The sequence below is a fragment of the Nannobrachium achirus genome (assembly GCF_963921795.1).
Source record: "Nannobrachium achirus genome assembly, chromosome: 3".
In the NCBI taxonomy this organism is placed as follows: Eukaryota; Metazoa; Chordata; class Actinopteri; order Myctophiformes; family Myctophidae; genus Nannobrachium; species Nannobrachium achirus.
The window spans coordinates 17,684,475-17,710,344 of record NC_137812.1 but is presented as its reverse complement, the minus strand read 5'-3'; the positions used below and the strand labels follow the sequence as shown (position 1 = coordinate 17,710,344).

The window sequence follows — 25,870 nt, the reverse complement described above, 5'->3', positions numbered from 1 at the left end:
TAACTCAAATTTTGCTTCTGGGGGTGGTCCCTGGAACTAAATATTTTGAGATGGGGATCCGTGGCCAAATACATATAATTTTGGGGGTCCTTCACATGAAAAGGTTTGAGAACCACTGACATAGTAGTCTCTCAAGAACAGACTAACTGAGCTCCAGTTGAGTGAAAAGGACGTTTTCTTTGACGAAGATTGCTGACATATAGAAACATACGTTTTTCAAAAAATCTTGGAAGGATTCAAAAGACACTTATAGAATCGGGTAAAAATTCTAATTTTCACGATTTTTCAAAAATAGCAGATCTACAAGCTCGCAGCGCGGCACTCGGTGCCGCGCTGTGAGCTTGTAGATCTGCTATTTTTCAATAGTTAAAGCATAAAATAATGATACACAATAATGTGTACCTGTTCTGGATGGGTTATTAAAGGACACAGAGTTAGTAATAGAACGCTCCTTCAGGGAAACCACTTCACAGTGTTGACTAACAGCAGAACTGACCAGGTGATAAATGATGATGGCACATTTTCCATCACAAAATGCAAAAAGAAAAAAACAAATACGACAGGAATTAGAAAAGGAAACAGTCTTTCAGATTCAGTCAGTGTCAGTTGCGTCAGTTTCTGCGTATATGGGTGTAATTTTTACCAATAAAATAAATGGTCCGACAACTATATTAGCCACAAGGCTAAATGGCCAAAAATGCAATGATCCTCCTGCACCATGGAGCAATTCCATGCAGTGCAAAATAATTAACTTACTTTTTGTTTGCTATTATGCTGTGATATAAATTGTAAATGTCTCCAAAACAGATACAAAAACAAACAAAACATGGAATGGATCGTACCAAAAACAAATAACCTATACAGTAGGATGTTAAATTGTTCATGTACCACACGTATTAAAAGGAACATCTAAATACTGTAGCAGCGGTAGTTAGCATAAAACATTTGACCATATTTCTGAGCATGCAGTCATACTATTTAATAATATTTCATGGACTGGCATTTTAACCTTGGAATGGTGGGTACTGTAGGTATGTTATTATGGACCATCTGGAGTCTGGACTCATCCAATTTACACTACTTTTAATTGTTTCTTAGCTTTCCCGTTCAGGTTAAAAACTACAGCAGGTACTACACTCTCAAAGCTACATTAACACAGCTGTTTTGGTGTGGAGAGGAGTGTCATGTCTGATCACTGCCTGTTGCACTATGGACTGGACAATAGTAGTGTGTAAATAGTATTTTCCCCCTCACATTTCTGCGTACTTTGCAGTTTTTAATGTGAGCTGTTAGCATGAAGATTATTGCCTGCTTGATACGCAGAAACAAATCCTCAGTCTTAATGTAACACACAACCAACCAAAAATGTATACAATCGTAACCAAATGGACCCTTACGTTTGTACTACACTGAGTTAAAGACACCATATCACACCATAGCCCTACGCAGTCTAATGGGCCGTCCACACCAAACTCTAATTATTGTTCAACATTGTCGTTATAGTTGTGTTGCAGACTCTGCCATCCACTTGAGTCAGAAAGATTAGATATTTATAGTTGTCGTGCTTGGTGTGTGACTGGCCCTCAACAGTGAAGCTGAACTTTCCTTGCACAACAAAAATCTTAAGATTTGAAATGATGGACGGAGCAAACTAACTATATTCTGTTGCCGTTGTTTGCTGAACATAAGACAAATTCAATTTGTTTGTTGAGACAGAAGAGGAAAAACAACAAACAAAATAATTAACAAATGATAAGAGATAAAAAAGGAATGCCAAAACAATTATGCATGCTCATCTCATGTCAACGACTACAGACTGTTCATGTCCTGTAAAACAGCGTTCCACTGTCAATGACCTTTGACACCACCTTTGTGGCACCCCTTTAAATGTAATTTACACTCCATCGCATTTACAAGGTAACAAGCATGTCGTGACTATGGAGTATTAATTAGGCATTACTGTTCTGACTTACAAGTTTGAGCGCAAAATGTGACAAGCCTCAAAAGTGTAACACTGCAAGGTTTTGCGATTAAAAAAACCCTCTCAAACATCTACTTTTATGTACACTTTAGATTTAAATTAGTTTAAATTAAAATCTTTAAAAAAAGAAATAGCGATTCAGCAAAATTAGAAATAGCGATTCAGCAAAATTAGATTAGGTAAGTTAAAAAAAGAGAAGGAAAAAGTTCAAAATTCTAAACTAAATAACATAAAAACAAACATGTTCCCTTGTTCATCACTCCATTTCACCGCATGGTTTCAGTCAGATCAGGATGTGTTCAGTCACACGTCAAGTTTTAATGGGTTCAGAAATGAAAGGTAACATGCCGTGAACCCACACAAACAGCACATCTACACAACAACACATTCACAGGCCTTTTGAATTGATCTAAATGTTTGGATCCATTACGTCCTCAAAGAGAAACGCATACATGCTCCAGAATGTCCCATCTAAAAAGGTCCATTTATGGCTTTGCGCGACAAATGAAAAGTGACATCAAAACAACCAAGATGTGTTGCGGATGGCCTTCTCAGAGGGTGTCACCTTCCACAGGGAGATAAGGTAGTCACAGACGCCTGCTTAAAATGTTGCATATGGTTAGCCTCATAATTCAAAAAGGTTTTCAGGAGACAAAACTAAAATCACTTTCTGCTTAAGTCACCTAGATCAGTGGTTCCACCCCAAAGGTTGAGAACCACTGACCTAGAAGGCAGAAAGTAAAAAACATTTAGTTTTTCCTAAGTCATGTTTCACTGCCTTTGTTTACTTTATATCTGCTTAACTCTACTCTCCTAACACTGCTGACTCCTTATTGCCAATGTTCTGAGCCTATGAGAATGCTTGTTGCATTAAAAATCATCAAGTCAAGAGGTTGACTTAAAAGCACTTTCTGGAATGTATGTCAGTCATTCTTTGGAATGTAACAAGCAATCTGACTGGCTTAGGACACAGGCAATAGGGCACAATGATGCCGCAGTGTTAGCAGAATAAAGCTAGGCAGAAATGTCAATTTGAATGAGTTAGGCTAACGATACTGATTAGTTGGGAAGATCAAATAAAGGACTGTTGGACTGTGGCGATGCTATCGGAGAGTTGCAGACAGCTCAAGACGGAATGTTGTTACACACGTGGTGCCACGCATCGTCTGACACTTGTCGCTCAAAGCATATAGTGTACTAACCTTTAAGGATGAGATATTTTTCCAAATACAAAACGACAGTTTTGATTCAAAATTAGGTTGATTTTTCACCGCAAATTAAGGCATCAACCTGCATGAATGTGGCTTAAACTTATATGAATTTTTAATGCTAAATACTCCAGATTTCCGGAGCGTTTATCCTCATGCCCCTGGTGTGTTAAGACCTTTAAGCGTACACTTGCTCACCGTTTTGCTTTCAAAATGGAACATCCCACTTTAACCAGTCCATATTTGGGACAATAAGCTGATTTTCTTTAAAAACAAATCCACAAAATAGCGCATCTACAAGCACACAACAAGCTGCGATGCGCTGTGAGCTTATAGATCTGCTATGTGTTGCTATATACGTCGTACAATGAAGTAGCCTATACAGGGCTCACGCTTATGGTTCCTCTACTGCCGGACAGTCAGGTGGTGCATGGATGATTTGAAATGCAGAGCTTTAGTGTTATAGAGTCTGTAATGTGTTTCAGAGGGCTTTTCCACCCTGCCAAAACAAAAAAACAAAAAAATAACAACATTCCTTTGAAAACATCAATCCCATGTCGGTGTAGAAACATTGGAGAGGAGTGAAGAAATGGACGCTTAAAAAAATAATTAGCAAAAAAAACAAAGAGGAGAAGAGGTTAGGATGAAACATTCCATCCCAAACAGCCAAGGCGATCCGAGAGAGGAAATCCTTATTTGTCCTTCTTTGTCTCCAGCTCCTCCCCCGCCTGGGGGGTGTCCCCGCCCTCCTGCTCTGGCTCCTCCTCCTCCGGGACGGGCGCGAACTGTGATTGGATGGCCTTGTCGCCCTTCACCTTGTTGAGCTTCTTGGACTTCTGGTAGAGCTCGTTGAGGTTGAACTCTCGGATGATGTTCTCCTGTTGGGGCAGGAATGGAAGGGAGTGGGTTTTTGTTCAGATTGAAAACGTCACCCCGAAAACAGCGTTCATTTTGACTGCAGATTTTGACGTAGTTTTAGTCATAGTCTTTTGCTATTACAACTGCTAAAAGGTGTAAAAAGGTGGCATGAATAGCCAGTCATATTTAATGAAGACTTGCCTGACGGGAAACCTGAAAGCAAATCCCATTTACCCGAACGTTTTAATTACTTGCCACGTGCAGGCGGGCAACCGTTAGCGTCAACTGAAACACATTTTGAGAACCTATACTGTATGTCCCCAACAGACCGACTGACCGACAGTCTGAGGCATGCACACCTCTGTAAAGCTCCAGGACACTGCTCTGCCCTTCTTGTCCACCTGGGGGCGCCTCATCACCTCCTTCCCTCCCTGGAAAAGCACCAAGGAAGGCAGCTGCTTGGACAGAGGAGAGGTTGATACTTTGTACCTGGAGGAAGGGAGAGAGAGAGGCAAGAATTAAATACAAAAAGAGAGAAATAATTTAATATCTTCTATTGCAGACACAATTTCTAACACATTCTGTCTTTCCTCTGGGATGATGAGCTGGTAAGAGATCATGTTTATATTATCTATCTACTGAAAGACAAAATAACACTTACTTTTTGGACACCTCTCCATATCGTCCAATGTCCACCTTTCCAAACTTGAGGCCGGCACAATTATACCTGAAATGTTTAAAACAAAATGGACTTGATGACCCGGAAGACTAAATGAGAATACATGGCATCTCTAGAATAGTGATTTGGCAAGATGCAGATCACATTGGAGAAAAAGAAAGAAAAAGGTTTGAAATAAATATTGTCACAGAGTGATGCGTTTTACAGTTGAAAATCAGCCATTTATGTCAAGCAACCAATTACTAATCAGCACTTACTTTAATGAGAGATCAGCATAGACTGATGCAAAGGACTGGCACTCTGGAGACCAGTTGGCGAAGAACTCCACGATCCACGTCACTCGACTGTCTCTCTCTAACTCATCCTGAAAGACACAGATGAGAGAACATCGTTTAGTGCAAACCGTGGCTCAAATGTTCCATTTTATTTTTTTTTGTGCAGGCAATATTCCAATCTTTACCCCATATGCCATTTGGTAAATGGTGCATTAATATAGTGCCTTTATCCAAGGCGCTTACAGAGATTGTGCATTACATTTACCCATTCACACACATACATACGGCAGAGGAGCCGGCTGGGGGAGCCGGGGATCGAACTGGGAACCTTCCTGTACCCAAGCGGCCACTCTACCTCCTGAGACACTGCTGCCCCATTTAACCTTCCCCTAGCAGTTTTCTGTGTTGCCACTTGCTGTTGTATCCTACTGGCTCACCTGCCAGTGAGGAGCCCCCACCGGGAGGACGTGGCACCTCCGTCCTACTCCTCCCATTCAATAGAAAGTACAGCGACACAGATCGCCCTCCAAACCCCAGCCCTGGAACACGGCCAACTGTGTTTGTAAAGAAGCTAAGCCAGATGCACCGTGATGATGGATTCAAACCCCTAGCCTCCCACGGTGGTGAACAGGTGCTTCACCCCTGCACCAATCGAGCACCCACCATGCTTTTAACAACTATGTAAAACACTGTTGGACAAAAACATATCCACGCAAGATAAGAAAAGCAATGAAAAACAACAACAAAAATAGCACGCATGCGTGTCCCGATAAAGCCGGTCGATTTGACATATGGCCCATGTGCGTGCCACCAAAACTGTGGGGGGAGTAGCACGGCAAAAAAGGTTTACTTAGGAGACAGATGGAATAAAGTTGGTAAAGTACCATTATAAAATATATCTTTTCCCGATGGATAAACAATAGCTGTTCATCAACCGCCTGGTCTGCTTTTGCAGACCAGATGGATCTAAGTGCATGTCTTCGCATCTAGCTATACTCACATCAATGGTTTTATCACTGAAGTACTTGATGTATTCTGGTCCCATGTAGAGAGGAGGCTTACAGATCATCAGGAACACTGCAACAACACAAACAATTCATTCAACAGTGTAGTATTAGTAGTATGACATGCATAAGGCTACGGACCCCCAATTAATGGCATTTCTATCTCTGAGACCACTTTTTTTAAATCAACGCTAATTTAACTCGGAGAGTGTACAAAATAAATGGAACAGAATGGACCCATTAGGGTCCATTTTCCAACAGATAATTTATCAGTTGGAAGTGGTTCCCAGGCACATTGGCCAGTGTACACACATACACTGTGAAAGTTTAAAAGTGTTGTAGTACAGTAAGTGATATAAATAGATCTGTAATCATTGCTACAGAGTGTTTGTTCAGTAACAAGGGTCTCCTTGTCTCTCCTGCTCTTTGGTAGTAGACAGAAAAATGCATTTTCAGGTCGGGATAAAACTTTAATCCAATCAGAAGAGAGAAAAAAACATTGAGCAGCATTGGAACTGGAACATTAACACTGGTATAGTGACCTGAAAATAAAGATTTCCGTTTTACTGTTTAAGAGCTCAGCAAACACTCAAGTATATTATCAGAATATAGAGCTTTAACATTTCTTTACAAAAAAGGGTTTTATTTTTACAACACCTTTATCACATTAGTTCCCAACATTACAGTCAGCATAATAATCAAAAGTATGGAAATGTATGCATCAGTTGGTAACTGGACAGTGTACAAAGTGTACAGTTATAACTTGAGAACAAAGGGATTGTATGGTGCGCCACAGCCTATACAGCTAGTCCGGTGCAACACAGGAGCAGGGACAGAAGTTTGCAGAGGAGAGAGAGTGGAGCAGCTTGGACAAATAATGTATTATGTATTATATTGATTAATATACAGTTGATGTTCTGACCTGTGCAGAGGGTGAGGTAGTATTGATATAATGACAGTACTGACCTATGCAGAGGGTGAGGTAGATACAGTATAATGACAGTACTTTTCTTTTTTTTTAATAATTTTTATCCCACGATTTTGCCACCCATTTTCACCCTGTGCCAATTGCCTATGTAATCCTGGGCTCTGCTCTCCCTCTGCCGCGCCTGGGGAGACAACGGACTGACCTCATGCTTCCTTCAATGCATGAGTAGTCCAAGTTGTTTCTTTTCACCTGACAGGGGGGATTTCCCCGGTATGGACGTAGCGCGTGGAAGGAACACGTTATTCCAACCAGTTATTTTCCCCTCCATCAAGCGCCCCGGCTGGCCAGGGGGAGGCATTATTGAGACCAGGATTACTGCATGTTTTTGTGAGGGTATCAACCCTAGGAGACACGGGGAGAACATGCAAACTCCACACAGAAAGGCCCTATCGCCGACCCCAACTAGTGTGTGACGCTGATGACGCAGAGGGAGAAACACGCCCCCAGCACCCACAGCGTCCCCCGGCGGGAATCGAACCCAGAACCTTCTAGCTTTGAGGCGAAGCTAATGACAGTACTGACCTATGCAGAGGGTGAGGTAGATACAGTATAATGACAGTACTGACCTATACAGAGGGTGAGGTAGAGCAGACCCATCCTGATGTCCAGTCTGAAGAACAGGATGACGTTGGCCACCTTACTGAACAGAATGATGTTCCCCACATGCTGCTCCACCGTGACTGTTACACACACACACACACACACACACACACACACACACACACACACACACACACACACACACACACACACACACACACACACACACACACACACACACACACACACACACACAAATAAAAGGTCATTTTAACCAATCTGTATTAGTAGAGTACCAGCTCAGTGGGCTTGTGCTTAGAGTGTACACCCTTGGATCAAAACAAACACTATAAAATGGGATCCAGTGCCTCCCTGCTTGGCACTCAGCATCATTCAAGGGTTGAATTGGGGGTAAGTCCCTGTGACAAGCTAGCGTCATGTCCAGAGGATAGACTTCCAACATCCAAGCTGCAAAGCTTACTTATGGTACAGTATGTTATTACAATATAACTAGTACGTCTGCAGTGGTTGGAGTTGGTCTTCCATTGAGATATTTAGACACTGGTGCCGGATCAGGGACGCATCCTAGCAATTCCCAACCAAGTTGAGTGCCGATGCCCTGGCTGTAAAGATTTGGTTAACATGTAAAAGGTTTGCAGCTTTAGGCGGTTAGGCATCATAGGTACTCACTGGCTCTCCTGTTCTTCATCATGACGATGGCACTCAGAAACATCAGGATTTCCACCTCTCTCTGTAAGACAATGGGAGAGACGGTTATCAGTGTTTCTCCATCAGTAAACACACACACACACACACACACCCCTCCCCCACAGACCCTAACATACGTTAACCCATCGCAGGTGCTGTTTAAGGTGTCAACACAGTAAACGGCACCTCTCCTTTCAGATACTACAGCAGGTGGCTCTCAAAGGGGGCCTCAAGGTACTCCATTATTTATCTGTGTATGTCACAGTATAGACATTTGTAGAATGCTAAATGTAATTGTGTAGTCCAAAATATATGCCAAATCTTCTTTTATGGGGGTCCCTGACTCAGAACATTTTCAAGTGGTGACATGTCATGCATGACATGAAAATGATAGAGAACCACTTCTTACAACGCACGGCTGCAATGAAATGCACCTGGCTGCAATAGTCCTCTCCTCCATTTCTCTGTGACAAGACAAGTATCATGTCCTTCATGGGACTGGAACATAAGTCACAGTAAATGTTAAGGGTCCATTTGGTAATTTCTTTCAAGAGTTAGATTAACATAGATGTGTTAAATGTTTAATTTCTCTCAGAATGTGTTCCCTCTCCAATACTATACCGGCCTAGGTCTGTCATATTTTGTCAGAATCTTTTCCCCCTACGATATAACATGGCCTGAAGACTGAGCTGTCATATCTTGTACTGGCTGGGTATCATAATGTATTCCCCTCTCAACACAGTGCATCATGTAAACATTGTTTGTTTTACAGTTTGAGACAACATAATGTTAAAACTATCTTAAAACTAACATGTTAAATCTAACCTACCTGGTTTAAAGCCATGGTTAACTTCAATGACAAGCACTGGACACATTCATTTGGCAGACTAATAGACCCATCATTAGGCATTATGTGGGGGGACACTTCTGACCTTGTCACAACACACACACACCACCCACATGATACCGTCACTTTCATTGTCCCGATATCACCCTAGCTCTGGTCCATAGCGTTAGTGGAGTTGGTAGGGAGAACTCCACTAACACTATGGACCAGAGCCAATATCACCCTAGCAGGAGCAGATCTACCAGCTTAACGTTTATAGATCTACTATTATGATGGATGCCATGCCCATGCACCACCACCAGTGCAGTGATGCCATCCCAACAGAACGCTAGCCTATAATGCTGGGTGCCATCCAATGATGCTATGCTATGCTACCATCATTTATTTGGGATCACCAGGCAGTCACCACACACACATCATGCCCAGATTAGATTACCCACCCAGTCAAAGTCGCAGGAGTTGCCGTCCTCTCGCTGGCTGTCCAGTCGGTCGCAGATGCCGGGCGTCTTGCGGACCACCAGGAAGGCAGTGGACATGAAGAGAGAGGCCACATAGTAGGGCTTCAGCAGCCACTTGTACACCTGCGGCAAGTGGTAGAGGAACGCCAGCAGAGGCGTCAACAGCGCCATGGTTTATCTCACCAAAAACCTTCTAGTGTTGGTTAAAAAGAACCGGAATGGAACTGTGCGAACGCTAATGCTAAACCTGAAGGCTAAACATACGTATCTATTGTGTTGTGTGTGCTGCTTGCTGCTTTCTATGGTGACTGTGAGAATTAAAACACCGGAAGGAAGTGGCGGAGGTCACCGAGGACGAAGTGCCGAAGATCGGCGCTCATTGGCTGCTCGGGAAACCTGATCGGCGCTCATTGGCTGCTCGGGAAACCTGATCGGCGCTCATTGGTCGAAGGCTAGCTAACCAGCTTTGGGTTCTATTTGCTGTTCGACCCTCGTATCCGATCTAGAGCCCGCCTACTGGCTGGTGGTTTTTGAGCTTTGTACATACTCACAAGAATTATTTCCGTATCCGCTCCAGACCGGACATGCAAGCTTTAAAGGAGTAGTTCACCCCCAAAATGACTTTTTTCTATTGATTAGTCACGCCATGGAGTAGTGTTCACTAATATTTTTTTGTTTTTTGTCACATTCCTAAGACAAAAATTTGATTTGAGTACATTTACCCCCATTGATTCCGAAACGGGTCCCCATCCGGAACGAATGGGGGTAAATTTATTGTTATCACATTTTTGTCTTAGGAATGCGACAAAAAACTAAACATATTATTGAACTCTAGTCTCCATGGCGTGACTAATCAATAGAAGAAAAAAAAGTCATTTTGGGTGTGAACTACTCCTTTAAAACGAGTTGATCTCGGTTGATCTCCAGGTTTGCAGAAGGCAGGTCCTTCGTACTTGACTCAGAGTGGGTTTACCGTAATAACTAGTGGAGTAGCTCATCAAGTATCAAAAGTTGAGGTGTGTAAAGACCTGACTGAACAGTACTGTGAGTGTGGAGAGGACCTTAGGCTTGAATAACAGCCCATATTCCTTAGCCCCATAATAGAACCTCACCCTCCGCTACTGTTGAGGTCCTACAGGGGTATCCCGGAATTGTATCCAAAAAGTAAAGGTTGTTCCACGCTCCCAGAATAGGCCTATGTTTAACTATGACTAGCCTACAGCCCCCTGCGGGGGCCTGGCCCCTTTGTGTGTGTGCCTATTAGTCCCCCTTGGTGTGAAGCAGACAGACTGTCATGTTGCTCTCTCTGGAAGTGCCCCCGGACTGGGAGTGCGCTGCTTGTTGACGCCCATTTGTGATGTAATTCGCATCACAGGACAAAGCCGCCTACAGGCCAAAATTTGGGAAAATATTTTAAACATTTGGGGATTATGAGAAGTAGAGACACATCTGAAGGTGATAAAGTTGATGTTGGGCAAGGTACATGCGTTATTGATTTTTGTATTATGTTTTTTAGACAATTGAACTGCTGCTGAACGTGGAGTTACAGATGGAAACACACACACACACACACGGGGCAATTCTAATTAAGGTTGTGGGATATTTAACTTCGTTTCTCGGTACCACCCATATCATGTCTCACAAAAAGGCAAAACTGCACTGACTGAAGCATGAAGTATTATTAATGTAAATAAAAAACATCCCACAAATATTACTAATCTAAAAAAAAAAAAAAAAAACAGTAATTATTTCATCTTTAATAATCAGGAATTTAGAAAAGGTCACAGTGCCACATTCATGTCCTCGGACAACACACATCAATTAAAGTAATCAATGTGTAACCCACAACTACTTCCAAGCCACCTGGCTGCACATAGCCTATAGCTTAAATATTGTAATCATGTAGCCTACATGTATTACATGTAGTTGCATGCATACATGCATACATGCATACTGTGAAGTTGAATATATTAATCTGTTGCACATAGAACACACTGTGAAGATGTTTACAAAAGTACAGTACAGTAGCAACTACTGGAAAAAATATGCTGTTGGCGTATAGAATATGCCAAACATTTTGCACATGTACATCTGAGGATGCTCTTTTCTTTTCTTGTTGCTCTTTTTGCCTTTTGCACTGCTTTATTTCTTTTCATTTTTACGTCTTACTATTATTTACACCTTTTTAGATTATTATTATATTTTTTTTAGATGTGGTTTGCTGTTATATTATATTGTTTTTTGATATAAGACTGCATTGTCTGAAGGATGCCAAACAAAAACAAATTTCACTCTTATGTACCTGTACAAAAGACGTAACAATAAAGTACAACCTTGAACTTGAACCTTGAAAGTAATCATTACTGATCATTTGATCAATCATTAGCTACTAAGCTCATTTTGGCCATTTTAATACATTTGTGATTTTTTTCTTCCTTAGGGTTGGAAGGCTTCCAACCAAGGTAATATGAAAGTTTATATAATGGTGTTGCTGTTGAATATATATGTTTATAACGTACCATATTTCCCAAGTGTTTTATATTCTTAACATGGGAGTACACACACACACACACACACACACACACACACACACACACACACACACACACACACACACACACACACACACACACACACACACACTTTATTTAACCGTATACTTCTATTTAAAAAGAGAGACACTGCAGCAGTTCTTCTGCAAATATTAAGCCTTTATTACTAGCCTATAGTTCATTGTAGAACATTAAAAACCAACATGATTTGTCTCCCATTGGTCTACATCAGGGCTGAATGCATTCACAGGTGGTATAAATTGGGTTGCAGCAGGTAGAGCCCCACATGGACAAGTGTCAGTACAACTCTGACAGACACAATAAACAGAGAACTAATAAGCTTATAAATCAGTAAAAGCACTGATTGATTGAATACTTTACTAGCAGTTTGCATATAGGAAAAGTACATGTACAGTTCAAATACAAGGTTTACTAATAGGATTTAAACACAAGAGAGCACTATGGCGTGTTTGTATGGGGTCCTTTGAACTCAATTCACTGAGACATTAAATGACATACAAATATACAACAATATTATGCAACACATCATATAAAACTCAGAAGTCAGGAAATAAAAAGTACAGTAAACAGGTATGTGTGTGTGTGTGTGTGTGTGTGTGTGTGTGTGTGTGTGTGTGTGTGTGTGTGTGTGTGTGTGTGTGTGTGTGTGTGTGGGGTGGGGGGGGGGGGGGGGTTCTTTCAGGGCACTTTTAAAGGAGAGTTGGAGTTTACTCTCCTTTAAGGTCGTTGGTATGGCGTTCCAGATTTTTGTGGCATAGCAGGAGAACGAATTCAACCATTTGTTTGTGCCAAATCTGCATGGGTTTATAGAGCTGGCCTCTGGTGTTGTTATTGTGGACGTCTTTGACATTTTTGAAGTAGTTTGACAGGTAGGCCTGAATGGGTATCTTAGCGTATCTTGTAGACCAGGCCCACATAAAAACTAAAATATGCTAGGGAATGACTCGCCAAACATCAAACAAGGAGTAAAATCCATGGGAGGATGGTAGCCACAAGCAATTTAAATGCTATCCCCGTCTAAGTTGTGACAAGCTTCAGTGACAGCTCTTTCATGAAACAGAAAAATCCTATCTGACTGTAATCCAGTTAATTTTTAGCCTCGTCAGGATGTCCATAAATTCTGCCTTGAGGGACTGGGTAGAGTGTAAAGGGATTAAACACTTGACTGAATTCATTTTGTACATGTTTATCTGTTTTTTTTCCTCCATTGTCTGCCTTCTGGATCCCAATGTCTTTATAAATGGACAGGTTGTTCCTAATATTTGTGCCATGATTATTGGTGTCAATCTTCTGTATAAACATTTGTAGAGTATAATGACATAGACTGTTGTTTAAAAGGAGTAAATGGGGAAGGTTGACATTCAGTTCAAAATGTACCAGTGAAGTGTTTAATACACTTGTCAACATTGGAGTCGGCAATTTATGTTTCTTTTTTATTATTATTAACCCAAAAGTTATATTATTTAGCATCCTGCAAACGTATTCCCCACTGGAAAAAATAAAATAAAAAATCTGTTCTACTTTTTCCGCTCCTTCATTTGCACTAGCTCGCAATAAACAATATCCAAACAAAACATGGATTCTGACAAAGAGGTTAAAGGGAAAAGGTCAAAACTAAACGATGTGTCATCCAACAGACCAAAATTTGCTGTGAAAGGACTAGGAACCAGGTGAGGGAGAAGTAATCTATTGTCTGAGTGTGCACAGGCCAAAGCCCATGCTATACAGAGCAAACAAACATACCGTAGCCAAACAGTCAAATGTCATTGTCCAGGCAATCATGTGTACAATTTCACCCAATTGATCCCCACACACAGGCCAACTCCCATGCTAGATTAGGGACCATACAAGCCAAGCACTACGTAGACCGTCTCAAATGGAGAGACAGTCGTAGGCAAACCCGAATTTGATGATTTTTCAAATTTAAGAGCCACCCTGCGTGCGGAATTACAATGGTTCAAAGGAAACCAAATGAAGTTACTTTTGAATGAACATAACTTAACCGAACTACAGCCAACCAAATGAATTTATCCCCTCAAAGCCATTACTTTAGACTTTTTTTCCGGGGATGCACAAGTCCTCCTTGCCCTCTGCAGGACAACATCAAAGGAGGCACCAAACCAACCAGTGTTCCTATTAACCCAAGGTAACACACAGACAAGTGACAACCCACAACGTATACAAACAGAAAAGTACCGTTTGGGCCATTTGTCACCCGTTCCCGACCAGAATTCCGCATTTGGGCTCCTCGGGCCAGCTTTAAAACAGATGACATTTTTGTACACCAATCAACCTGCCTCAGACATATACAGATTGACTCCTAACCAAAACAAATGACTTTAGACAAACCAAATCCAAATGAGACTCCAAATGCACTGCATCGCAGTACCATGTAACAAGTAACCATGATAGATTCATTAAAAACACCCATTATATTTTCTGGTGACTCGTAATACCCTCCTAATACGTGAGCAGGCCGTGTTCTTTTCGATAACATTTTTCATTTATTTGTAATAATTCTTTGGGAAAATGGAAACAATGAAATACAAGAAAAAATGATTATGCTCATGTATTAGGAGGGTAGGCTGAGTCATCAGAAAAAATAATGGGTGTTTTAATGAATTTATAATGGTTAAAATGGAGTTTGAAGTTACAATGGGTGTGTATGGGGAGAAGCCCTAGAGGAGGAGGGCATGATAACATTTAAATCAAACTAAAAACTGTCCAGGGTGTTCATTAAAAGCCTGATTAAATGATAAAATGACCAAGCGTTTTTTGAAATATCCCTAACACTTTGACCGCCACCGGTGTGCTATCACGCTGGAACGTCTTTTTTTTATATTAAGAGCTACAATGATCTTTTTATTTATTTATTTTTCCGCTGGGAGATGTAAACAGACCTGCACAGCATGGCATAACTTAAACACAGAACTTCAACCAAATTCGAGCACTTCGCTAAGACAACACACAGCTTTTCGTCAGTTCTTTCTCCTCTTTACGTCTCTTCTCTTCATTCTCTTTGAGAATTCTCTGTTTCTCTTCCTCCATTGCTCTCTCTGCTGCCTGGAACATTGCATTGTTGTAGGTGTAGCTTCCTCCATTCTTCAACACCATGTTGTTGATTTTCTCCAGCAGCTCAGTGACCTGAGAGGGATCCTTGGTTTTGTTGTTGAAGACGTGATAGCGACCTTCACATTTGCTGACTAATTCTTGCAGTTTGGGAGTAAATTGCAAAACTTCTTCAACTGTTTCATCTTCAAGCTGGTCAACATTAGTGAAGAGAATCATGGTGTATTTATTTGACATTGTGCCAAATAGTTTCTGAATCATTTCCACAGATTCCTCATGCTCTTTTGTGAATCTTCCCAGTTTGATCACATTCAGGAACACATGGGGACCAGGAGCAGATAAACAAATGATTGATATGTTTGTTTTGATATCTCTAAGGGTTTCATCTGTGGTGAGCTCGGTGTCAAACCATCCTGGTGTGTCAATAACAGAGACATTTCTACCAGCCACTACACCTCTGGCCTTCTGACAGTACTTTGTCAGAGATGTACCTGAAAACTTAGATTCAAAAGCTTTATGACCCAGGATGGTGTTCCCACTGGCGCTCCTTCCATTTCCAGTCTTCCCAAGCAGCACAATCCTAACTTCTTCATCATTTACGTTGAGAGCTGGTGAATGAAAATGATATATTTATGAATGAACTTTTGAGGTTTATATTTGTGCCATGATTATTTCTCGAGTTCTCAATTCACAAGGTCACAATTCATCTTGTGTATAAACAATGAGTCAACGGGGAGGGTTGACATTTAATTCAGTTCAAAATGTACCAGGGCTATTTATCAAGTGTTGAAATGTAATGTGTGTTTAATTTAATACAACATCCCCCTTTTGATAGACATATTGTACAAGCATTGTTCATAATCCTAAACACTGGTCTTCATCTAGGCCTATGTCTCTCGCAATGAACATCTTTATATCAGCTTCAGTATCCATAATATTTATTCCATAGGATCTATCTACGTCTATAAATTCAACTCCAGCAGCATGTGCAATCCCTACTACAGCCCCTACTGAACCCCTACTACACAACCTAATGCACCCACAACTTTTGCATTAATTGGGCCAAAGCTAAATCCAACTACAGCCCCATACTTACTTCCCATGGCACATCCCGCAGCAGTGATTACTCTTGCTTCCCTTTCATGCTGTTCTTTCATCGTATTTATTGCTTCTTCCAGAGTTGTCTTTAGTTCTTGTTCCTTTTTACTTATCTTCTCTTTAGGAATTCTCTGTTTCTCTTCCTCTGTTGCTCTCTCTGCTTCTTGGAACATCTCAGTGGTGTAGTGGCTTCCTCTATTCTTCAACACCATGCTGTTGATTTTCTCCAGCAGCTCAGTGACCTGAGAGAGATCTTTGGTTTTGTTGTTGAAGACATGATAGCGACCTTCACATTTGCTGACAAATTCTTGCAGTTTAGGAGATTTTCTCACAATTTCTTCAACTGGTACATCTTCAAGCTCGTCGTTGTCACCATGAGTGAAGAGAATCATGGTGTATTTATTTGTGCCAAATAGATTCTGAATCATTTCCACAGATTTCTGCGTCTCTTTTGTGAATCTTCCCAGTTCGATCACAGTCAAGAACACATGGGGACCAGGAGCAGCTAAACGAATACACCGTTTGATCTCTCTAAGGGTTTCATCTATGGTGAGCTCGGTGTCAAACAATCCGGGTGTGTCAATAACAGAGACATTTCTACCAGCCACTACACCACTGGCCGTCTGACACTCCTTTGTCAGAGATATACACGAAAACTTAGATATAAAAGCTTTATGACCCAGAATGGTGTTCCCAGTGGCACTCTTTCCAGCTCCAGTCTTCCCAAGCATCACAATCCTAACTTCTTCATCATTTACGATGAGAGCTGGTGAATGAAAATGATATAGTTTATGAATGAACATTTGAGGTAAACAAAAAAAAAGTTTAATGACTATTACAAATACATGAGTTAGATTACACTATAGAGTTTGGTTAAGCTTAATGTAACCACTTAAACCATCTATACAGAGCTGCAACTGTTTACTTGGTAGGCTACAATCGGATTCACTCCATACAAAATCATTCTACACCAATAATAGGCAATCTACAAGCCAGGTCTGCCAAAGTACAGGTGTGAGATTATTTTTACCACTTGACTTGTCAGACAGGTCGGGGGGATGGTCGGCAAAACAGCAATAGTGGCTCTACATGTGCACAAATGCGAAATATAGGACTCCTTACTAGTCCTGCAAAATGTTTGTGACTAAATTGGAAGCCTTGTTTAATGTATTAGTCTGTATTTTTAAATAAAAATAGTTTTTACAAAGTGTGGGTCGGAGTGTCACTGGTTTGGTTAAACATGGCTGCACCTATCACGTGACGTTGATCGAGTCCCCCATTCGCTCATACAAGGACATAACGTATACAGAAGAATGCCCTGTTATAAATCATTTATAAACATTTATAAGCAGTTTGTAGATGAGTAAGAAACATGAACAAACTGTTTATTGACATTTGTAAATGTTTACCTAAACATGTATAACTGTTTTAAACATCATTTACATGTTATTAGTAAGGTATTAGTAAGTAGTAAACTAATCATGAATAAACCATTTATATACATTCATAAATGATTAATAAATCATTTGCAATATTTATATGCTATTTTTAGATAAGTAACTAATCATTTACAAGCTATCTATATACCTTGTAAAACATTCCTAATATTTCTATAAATCATTAGTAGATGTTATCAAGAGCCCTAATGTAAAGTGAATACTAGGTCGCTAGTTACTATGAAAACCTCCACCAGTTGTGTGTCAGTCCCTCCGCCAGTCTTTCAGTCTGTCTGTCTGTCTGTCACGTCACACTTTTGGCCCTACTCTTATCTCCGGCACCGTTGCCCCTATCCATGCCAAACTTTGCACACACACTCCTTGGCTGTCTGTTAATGTGTCCTTGTTGTTTGTTCATGGTTAACATAATGCTTTGGAAAACATTCCTTAAATAGCTATAAATCATCAGTAGATGTTATCAAGAGCCCTGATGTAAAGTGAAGACTATTCATTATTTACGGATGTCTGTTAAACATGAACAAACATGGAAGCCACATTAACAGACAGTTGACTGCCAAACCACAACCTCCACCCCTCATTTCTCACATGGCCCTCTTCTAGCGCCAACATGAGGCCCATTCTTGCAAAACACATTTTTGGACACTGCTCTCATACATTTTGCCCTAAAATCACGCAAAGCAGTACATACACAGTATGTCTAGAGTCATGTCATCAACATGGATCTGTCCCATTTAGCGCCACCATCAGGTCTATTTTTGCAAAACACATTTTTGGACACTGCTCCTACAGATTTTGCCCTAAAATCACGCAAAGCGGTACACAGTATCTCTAAAGTCATGTCATCAACATGGATCTGTCCCATTTCCCATATTCTCTCCTGATTGGCTACGACTGCCTTTTATAGTTTGTGTATGCGATGTGACGGTCGCTTATCTCCCGATTAGGGAGTCTTACAAGTAAATAATGAATTGTCTTCACTTTACATTAGGGCTCTTGATAACATCTACTGATGATTTATAGCTATTTAAGGAATGTTTTACAAAGCATTATGTTAACCATGAACAAACAAGGAGGCCACATAACAGACAGCCAAGGAGTGTGTGTGCAAAGTTTGGCATGGATAGGGGCAACGGTGCCGGAGATTAGAGTAGGACCGACGTGACGGACAGACTGATAGAGGGACTGACAGACAGCCGGTGGAGGTTTTCATTGTAACTTGCGACCTAGTCTTCACTTTACATTAGGGCTCTTGATAACATCTACTAATGATTTATAGATATATTAGGAATGTTTTACAAGGTATATAGATAGCTTGTAAATGATGAGTTACTTGTCTACAAATAGCATATAAATAATGCTTAATTTCTAGTTACAATTGATTTATTAATCATTTACGAATGTGTATAAATGGTTTATTCATGATTAGTTTACTACTTACTAATACCTTACTAATAACATGTAAATTATGTTTAAAATAGTTATAAATGTTTAGGTAAAAATTTACTAATGTCAATAAACAGTTTGTTCATGTTTATTACTCATCTACAAACTGTTTATAAATGTTCATAAATGATTTATAATAGGTCATTATTGTAAAGTGCTACCCAATAATGCTGTTGCAACTAACAACAGGAAAAGCAGTACACTTGGTAAAAACTCTTTTTATTTAAAAATACGGACTAATACATTAAACAAGGCTTCCAATTTAGTTGCAAACATTTATTTCGCATTTGTGCACATGTAGAGCCGCTTGCTGTTTTGCCGACCATCCCCCCGACCTGTCTGACGAGTCAGTAAGACGTTTCTGCCGTCGCCCCAACGTGGAAGTCTCGGCAGAAACGTCTTAAAGGAGTGATACAGACCACAATAGGACCCCCCCTGAATGAGAATGTTTCGACAGACGTTCTTACCTGGTTAGGTTGATATGTCTCATTTCTGCCCCTGTTCTGAGATTTGTAGATTAGTCCACACATCTAAAACGGGCTTATCGTCTCTATCCAAAAGCGCACATTTCGGCCGCTTCCAAAAAAAATAAATCTTTTATGAATCGTCCAGACATGCTTCCTACAGACACCACACACGGTGTTTTAGCGAGATGCTCTGTGCATTCTATGTACAGTGTTGGGAAAGTTCACTTTAAAAACAAACTAGTTCAAGTTCAAGTTCAGAACTTCAAAAATGAACATTTTAGTTAATAATTCCCCATTATGAACTAAAGTTCATGGTTCCCCAAAATGAACTACATAGTTCTTTTTTAGTTCTTTTTTTAACCATATTTTTTTTATACTTTTGGCTATTCAAAAAAAGGAAAAAAAAAATATAAAGGTCTATATATATATATAAATGTTTAGACGTTGCTGCATGCTATTATTTGTCAAAATTATTGACTCAGCCCATATAGAACCACACACAGCAATAATTTCATCCAACTTAACATTGAGGTGCCCACAATATTTATGTGCCCACTGCCTAGTTCCCAGTCTTCCTGCACCCTTATTGTGAAGGGCTGAATGTAATAACCATGTTATTGTCTCATTGTGTGAAATATCATAATATTCAAAACAAATATTTGACTCCAATTGATTCCCCACACAGTATTGACTTGATATAGCAATAAAAAAAATATATATATTAGCAGTTGTGGGAAAACTAAGACATTGTTCAAAAAACACAATTCCGATTTTGGTCATTTATTTATTTTGGAAATAGGGCAAAACATATATTTTTCTTCAATCTACTGTCTTGACACTCTAACCAAAATTGTTCTATAAACCATAATCTACAAATTGGAAGTGAAAGAAACTTTAACACACATTTGAAATGAAAACAAAAAATTACATGTACAAGGAACCCCACTAGAAAAAAAACAAAAAAATACATGTACAAGGAACCCCACTAGAAGGCAGACGTTTCTAAACCGTGCACAGCATGTTTCCGCGTTGGTTAAAATAGCTGATCTACAAGCTCACGTTGTCTCGTGGATGCGACGCGTTGTGAGCTTGCAGATCAGCTATTTTCGCCGTGCAACACACATAGGACAAAGTATAGTCAGTCAGGCTTGCGAGACGAGGAGGAGATTCACAGTGCAGCAGCAGAGTGCAGACAGCACCGCATATCGGAACGTTCACGAGATGCAGTAGGCACTGCTGCGTGCTGCTGCGTGCAGTGCCTACTATTGGAGCATGTGAATGAAAAGAGAGACGAGAGGAGCAGAGGACAGACGACCGCGGAGGCGCGGACCGCCGCATGAACGGCCGACGAACGCCGACGAACGTCGTTCACGGGCGTCAGAATGACCGCGTTCGACAATATCGTTCATCAAGCGAAAACAATTACGTTCAGTTCACGTTCGCCCAAAATATGAACGTGTTCATGAACGATCGTTCTTTGAACGCGTTCGGGTACAACACTGTCTATGTATATAAAGCAATGAGCACGGCCACTTCCTGCCTGGCTCCAAGAGCTAGAGAGCGGAAGTCTCGAGGCAGCATCGCTTTCCTTAGCCCTGTTAAACAGGCTATTAACCCTTCACAGGCTACAACAGCGTGTCTGGTATGTCTAGGAAGCATGTCTTGGCGATGCATAAAAAAAGAAATGGGCGCTTTTGGATAGAGACGATAAGCCCGTTTTAGCAGTAGGGACTAATCTACAGATCTCAGAACAGGGCAGAAATGAGGCATATCAACCAAACCCATAGAGTATATATTATATATATAATAGAGAGCGGACCAGCCCCGCCCCCAGCTATCATTTCAATGTAAGTTGCTCAGTGGCGTTTGAAGCACCCGGAAGACTGCCGGAAGCATCTATATATTGCACGCTGATTGGTTGGCCAGACTTAGAGGCCAAAAATTTAATTGGCCGAGGCACTGAGCAGGCGCACTAGGGTACACATTAGCCTTAGCAGTTAGCATATGCACTTGCAGTAGCGTTTAACTCGGTTTAACTGCAGTTCCAGGTTTGACCACTAGGCTAATGGCTGCTTCAATGCTCTACCGTGGTTCTGGGGGCTTGACCAAACCAGGTAAGAAGGTCTGTGGAAAGATTCTCATTCAGGTGGGGTCCTATTTTGGTCTGTATTACTCCTTTGATGTAAGGCTAGACAGACACATGCATGGATGTTACACAGATATTGGTGTCGGGCAGAGCCTTCAGAAATGTGTGACCGGCTGACCGCATCGCCTAGTTACATGTGTGTTACACAGACATTGGTGTCCGGGGCTTTAGCTTTTGGTGTGACGCGCGGGTTGATTTCTTTAAAAGGCTAAGTGAATAAACTTTACACCTGCTATAGGCCTACTTATTTTAGTATTTTGTTATTTTAATTAGCCTTATATTATTTCGTTACTTTATTTATTTTAGAGATATTATTTTGTTGTTGTTATTGCTGTATTATTCTGATTACTATTCTTATAAGGCCATGATAATAAACCTTGGCTTAAATAATGAATGAGTAATCTATTAAAACAAGAACATCAAGTAAAGAAGACGTGCTATTTAAATGAGTGTTTCACATCTGTTGTTCGTAAGCCATTGTAAAATAAAGAAAAAAAAGCAAAAAAAAAAAAAAAAAAAAAAAAACGGTGCCATTCGACTATCAACAAATTTTGGCCAATCATAGTCGACTATACAAATCCTTGGTCGAGGACAGCCCTAGTATAGCCTATATATATATATATATATATATATATATATATATATACCGGCACAGTGGCACAATGGCACAGTGACCATCAAGATAATGGAAAATATGGCACTTCATATCAAAAAGGTTGCCAACCCCTGGTATATACTGTGTGTGCGTGCGTGTGTGCGTGGTGCGTGTGATAGCCTACATACCTTCACCTGCCTTCGGGTTGGCCTTCATGCTGCTTGAATCTGCACTCATGTCTGTCTTTAAGAGAGAGAGAGAGAGAGAGAGAGATGGGGGGTAATAACCGATGTTATCATGTTGATATCTCACAACTCACAAGAACAGATTCTGTGCTGTGCAGAGAAGGAACAAAACAGCAGTTTTTTTCCCTTTTTTTTGAAAATGGGTCCCCTGATTGTGTTGGCTTAAACTAAATCTGCACTGTATTACCGTACTAGCCTGGTTCCAGCCCATAGACCCGCCCACTCTCAGAGTGGACTGTTTCTCTGGTCTGGAATTGTGTTCATAATAAGTGATTTCTGGAGCCGAAATGACGGCTCCTCCAATTAGCGCAGGGGGTGGGGGTGGGTTTAACAAATAACCAATCCGTGCCGTCAAAGTCCCTCCCCTTAGCGGGGCAGATAAATGCATTTTTGCACTAAAATACTTCAGAAGTGGAAAGAAACCTAAAACTTTTCACAAGTACTCCTTAGGGGTTGTTCCTATGATAAAACACATTAGACACTGAAAAATCAAAATGGCTGCCATGTTTCCAAGATGGCTGCCTCTGAACAGTACGCCAGCCGGTTAATGTCCGATTTTCATAATATTAGATTTGTTTTGTAGGTTTTAAAACATCCTGAGTTCATTTATTACACTTTTAAAGCAGCCAGAATAACCTTTCTGACTTTTGGTTGGGGTCTTTCCTCACCTGGGACCCCCCAAACAGACCCCTGAGCCTATCTCAGTAATCGCATTGCTCCTGCTCCAGAGCAATGTTAAATTAGATCATAACTGAAGCATTAAAGTTGTTGTAACTGGGCTCTGAAAGCAACAATTAGTAGTAGCAAATACCCAGGGGTCTTCCACAGAGGGTCCGGGACCCCTAGGGGGTCCTCAGAGTTACTACAGGGGGCCTGCCGAATCTTGATGGGGAAGTTATTTTCTTTTTTTAAACTGTTTTAATTAGTATTCTCAGTATTATTTATTACATTTTTGTGTTAGACAGACAGGTTCACAGGTGTTACTGCAGGGATTGCAAGAATTAAGGTATTGCAACTTCTCACTTTGGGCGCGCAGTCTAACATGTCCATTTATTACGCTGCACCCACATTGACAACACAACACACACACACCTCTTTGTTATCATCACCCCAAAAAAACCTGCACCCTATCCTCTTAAAGAGCTCACGGTCAATTGTACCCAAAGAAATTCACTATACATGTCCTCCCTAATAGTGTTGACAGTTGATGATTTATAATAGGTCATTATTGTAAAGTGCTACCCAATAATGCTGTTGCAACTAACAACAGGAAAAGCAGTACACTTGGTAAAAACTCTTTTTATTTAAAAATACGGACTAATACATTAAACAAGGCTTCCAATTTAGTTGCAAACATTTATTTCGCATTTGTGCACATGTAGAGCCGCTTGCTGTTTTGCCGACCATCCCCCCGACCTGTCTGACGAGTCAGTAAGACGTTTCTGCCGTCGCCCCAACGTGGAAGTCTCGGCAGAAACGTCTTAAAGGAGTGATACAGACCACAATAGGACCCCCCCTGAATGAGAATGTTTCGACAGACGTTCTTACCTGGTTAGGTTGATATGTCTCATTTCTGCCCCTGTTCTGAGATTTGTAGATTAGTCCACACATCTAAAACGGGCTTATCGTCTCTATCCAAAAGCGCACATTTCGGCCGCTTCCAAAAAAATTAATCTTTTATGAATCGTCCAGACATGCTTCCTACAGACACCACACACGGTGTTTTAGCGAGATGCTCTGTGCATTCTATGTATATAAAGCAATGAGCACGGCCACTTCCTGCCTGGCTCCAAGAGCTAGAGAGCGGAAGTCTCGAGGCAGCATCGCTTTCCTTAGCCCTGTTAAACAGGCTATTAACCCTTCACAGGCTACAACAGCGTGTCTGGTATGTCTAGGAAGCATGTCTTGGCGATGCATAAAAAAAGAAATGGGCGCTTTTGGATAGAGACGATAAGCCCGTTTTAGCAGTAGGGACTAATCTACAGATCTCAGAACAGGGCAGAAATGAGGCATATCAACCAAACCCATAGAGTATATATTATATATATAATAGAGAGCGGACCAGCCCCGCCCCCAGCTATCATTTCAATGTAAGTTGCTCAGTGGCGTTTGAAGCACCCGGAAGACTGCCGGAAGCATCTATATATTGCACGCTGATTGGTTGGCCAGACTTAGAGGCCAAAAATGTAATTGGCCGAGGCACTGAGCAGGCGCACTAGGGTACACATTAGCCTTAGCAGTTAGCATATGCACTTGCAGTAGCGTTTAACTCGGTTTAACTGCAGTTCCAGGTTTGACCACTAGGCTAATGGCTGCTTCAATGCTCTACCGTGGTTCTGGGGGCTTGACCAAACCAGGTAAGAAGGTCTGTGGAAAGATTCTCATTCAGGTGGGGTCCTATTTTGGTCTGTATTACTCCTTTGATGTAAGGCTAGACAGACACATGCATGGATGTTACACAGATATTGGTGTCGGGCAGAGCCTTCAGAAATGTGTGACCGGCTGACCGCATCGCCTAGTTACATGTGTGTTACACAGACATTGGTGTCCGGGGCTTTAGCTTTTGGTGTGACGCGCGGGTTGATTTCTTTAAAAGGCTAAGTGAATAAACTTTACACCTGCTATAGGCCTACTTATTTTAGTATTTTGTTATTTTAATTAGCCTTATATTATTTCGTTACTTTATTTATTTTAGAGATATTATTTTGTTGTTGTTATTGCTGTATTATTCTGATTACTATTCTTATAAGGCCATGATAATAAACCTTGGCTTAAATAATGAATGAGTAATCTATTAAAACAAGAACATCAAGTAAAGAAGACGTGCTATTTAAATGAGTGTTTCACATCTGTTGTTCGTAAGCCATTGTAAAATAAAGATAAAAAAGCAAAAAAAAAACAAAAAAAACAAAAAAAAAACGGTGCCATTCGACTATCAACAAATTTTGGCCAATCATAGTCGACTATACAAATCCTTGGTCGAGGACAGCCCTAGTATAGCCTATATATATATATATATATATATATATATATACCGGCACAGTGGCACAATGGCACAGTGACCATCAAGATAATGGAAAATATGGCACTTCATATCAAAAAGGTTGCCAACCCCTGGTATATACTGTGTGTGCGTGCGTGTGTGCGTGGTGCGTGTGATAGCCTACATACCTTCACCTGCCTTCGGGTTGGCCTTCATGCTGCTTGAATCTGCACTCATGTCTGTCTTTA

At 40.8% G+C, this 25,870-nt stretch overlaps 2 protein-coding genes across 2 annotated transcripts in view; both read right to left on the bottom strand.

The window, feature by feature from the left end:
* Window positions 1-362: 362 nt before the first annotated feature.
* Window positions 363-9,842, bottom strand: LOC308282513 (thioredoxin-related transmembrane protein 2-B-like). The gene is made up of 8 exons (XM_080722878.1): window positions 9,529-9,842; window positions 8,224-8,284; window positions 7,560-7,673; window positions 6,002-6,078; window positions 4,984-5,090; window positions 4,709-4,774; window positions 4,407-4,536; window positions 363-4,067 (listed from the first exon to the last, which is right to left on the bottom strand). Exons 1-8 carry the CDS (start codon window positions 9,715-9,717, stop codon window positions 3,882-3,884), a joined length of 930 nt encoding a protein of 309 aa, XP_080579004.1. The 5' UTR covers window positions 9,718-9,842; the 3' UTR covers window positions 363-3,881.
* A 5,232-nt stretch (window positions 9,843-15,074) lies between these two features.
* Window positions 15,075-25,870, bottom strand: part of LOC308282036 (GTPase IMAP family member 8-like) — a gene marked incomplete at both ends in the record, with an annotated part of 30,462 nt that continues 19,666 nt past the window's right edge. The window contains 3 exons of the mRNA XM_080722383.1: window positions 15,075-15,328; window positions 15,680-15,796; window positions 16,396-17,052. Coding sequence (XP_080578509.1) covers window positions 15,075-15,328; window positions 15,680-15,796; window positions 16,396-17,052 — 1,028 coding nt within the window. The remainder of the gene's footprint in view (window positions 15,329-15,679; window positions 15,797-16,395; window positions 17,053-25,870) is intronic.

Coding starts and splice junctions, on each gene's coding strand:
- LOC308282513 (XM_080722878.1), bottom strand. CDS start 9,717: ATGGCGCTGTTGACGCCTCTGCTGGCGTTCCTCTACCACTTGCCGCAG. Junction 8,285..9,528: donor ACTCCTGCGACTTTGACTGG/GTGGGTAATCTA, acceptor ATTGTCTTACAG/AGAGAGGTGGAAATCCTGAT. Junction 4,775..4,983: donor TATGCTGATCTCTCATTAAA/GTAAGTGCTGAT, acceptor TAAACATTTCAG/GTATAATTGTGCCGGCCTCA.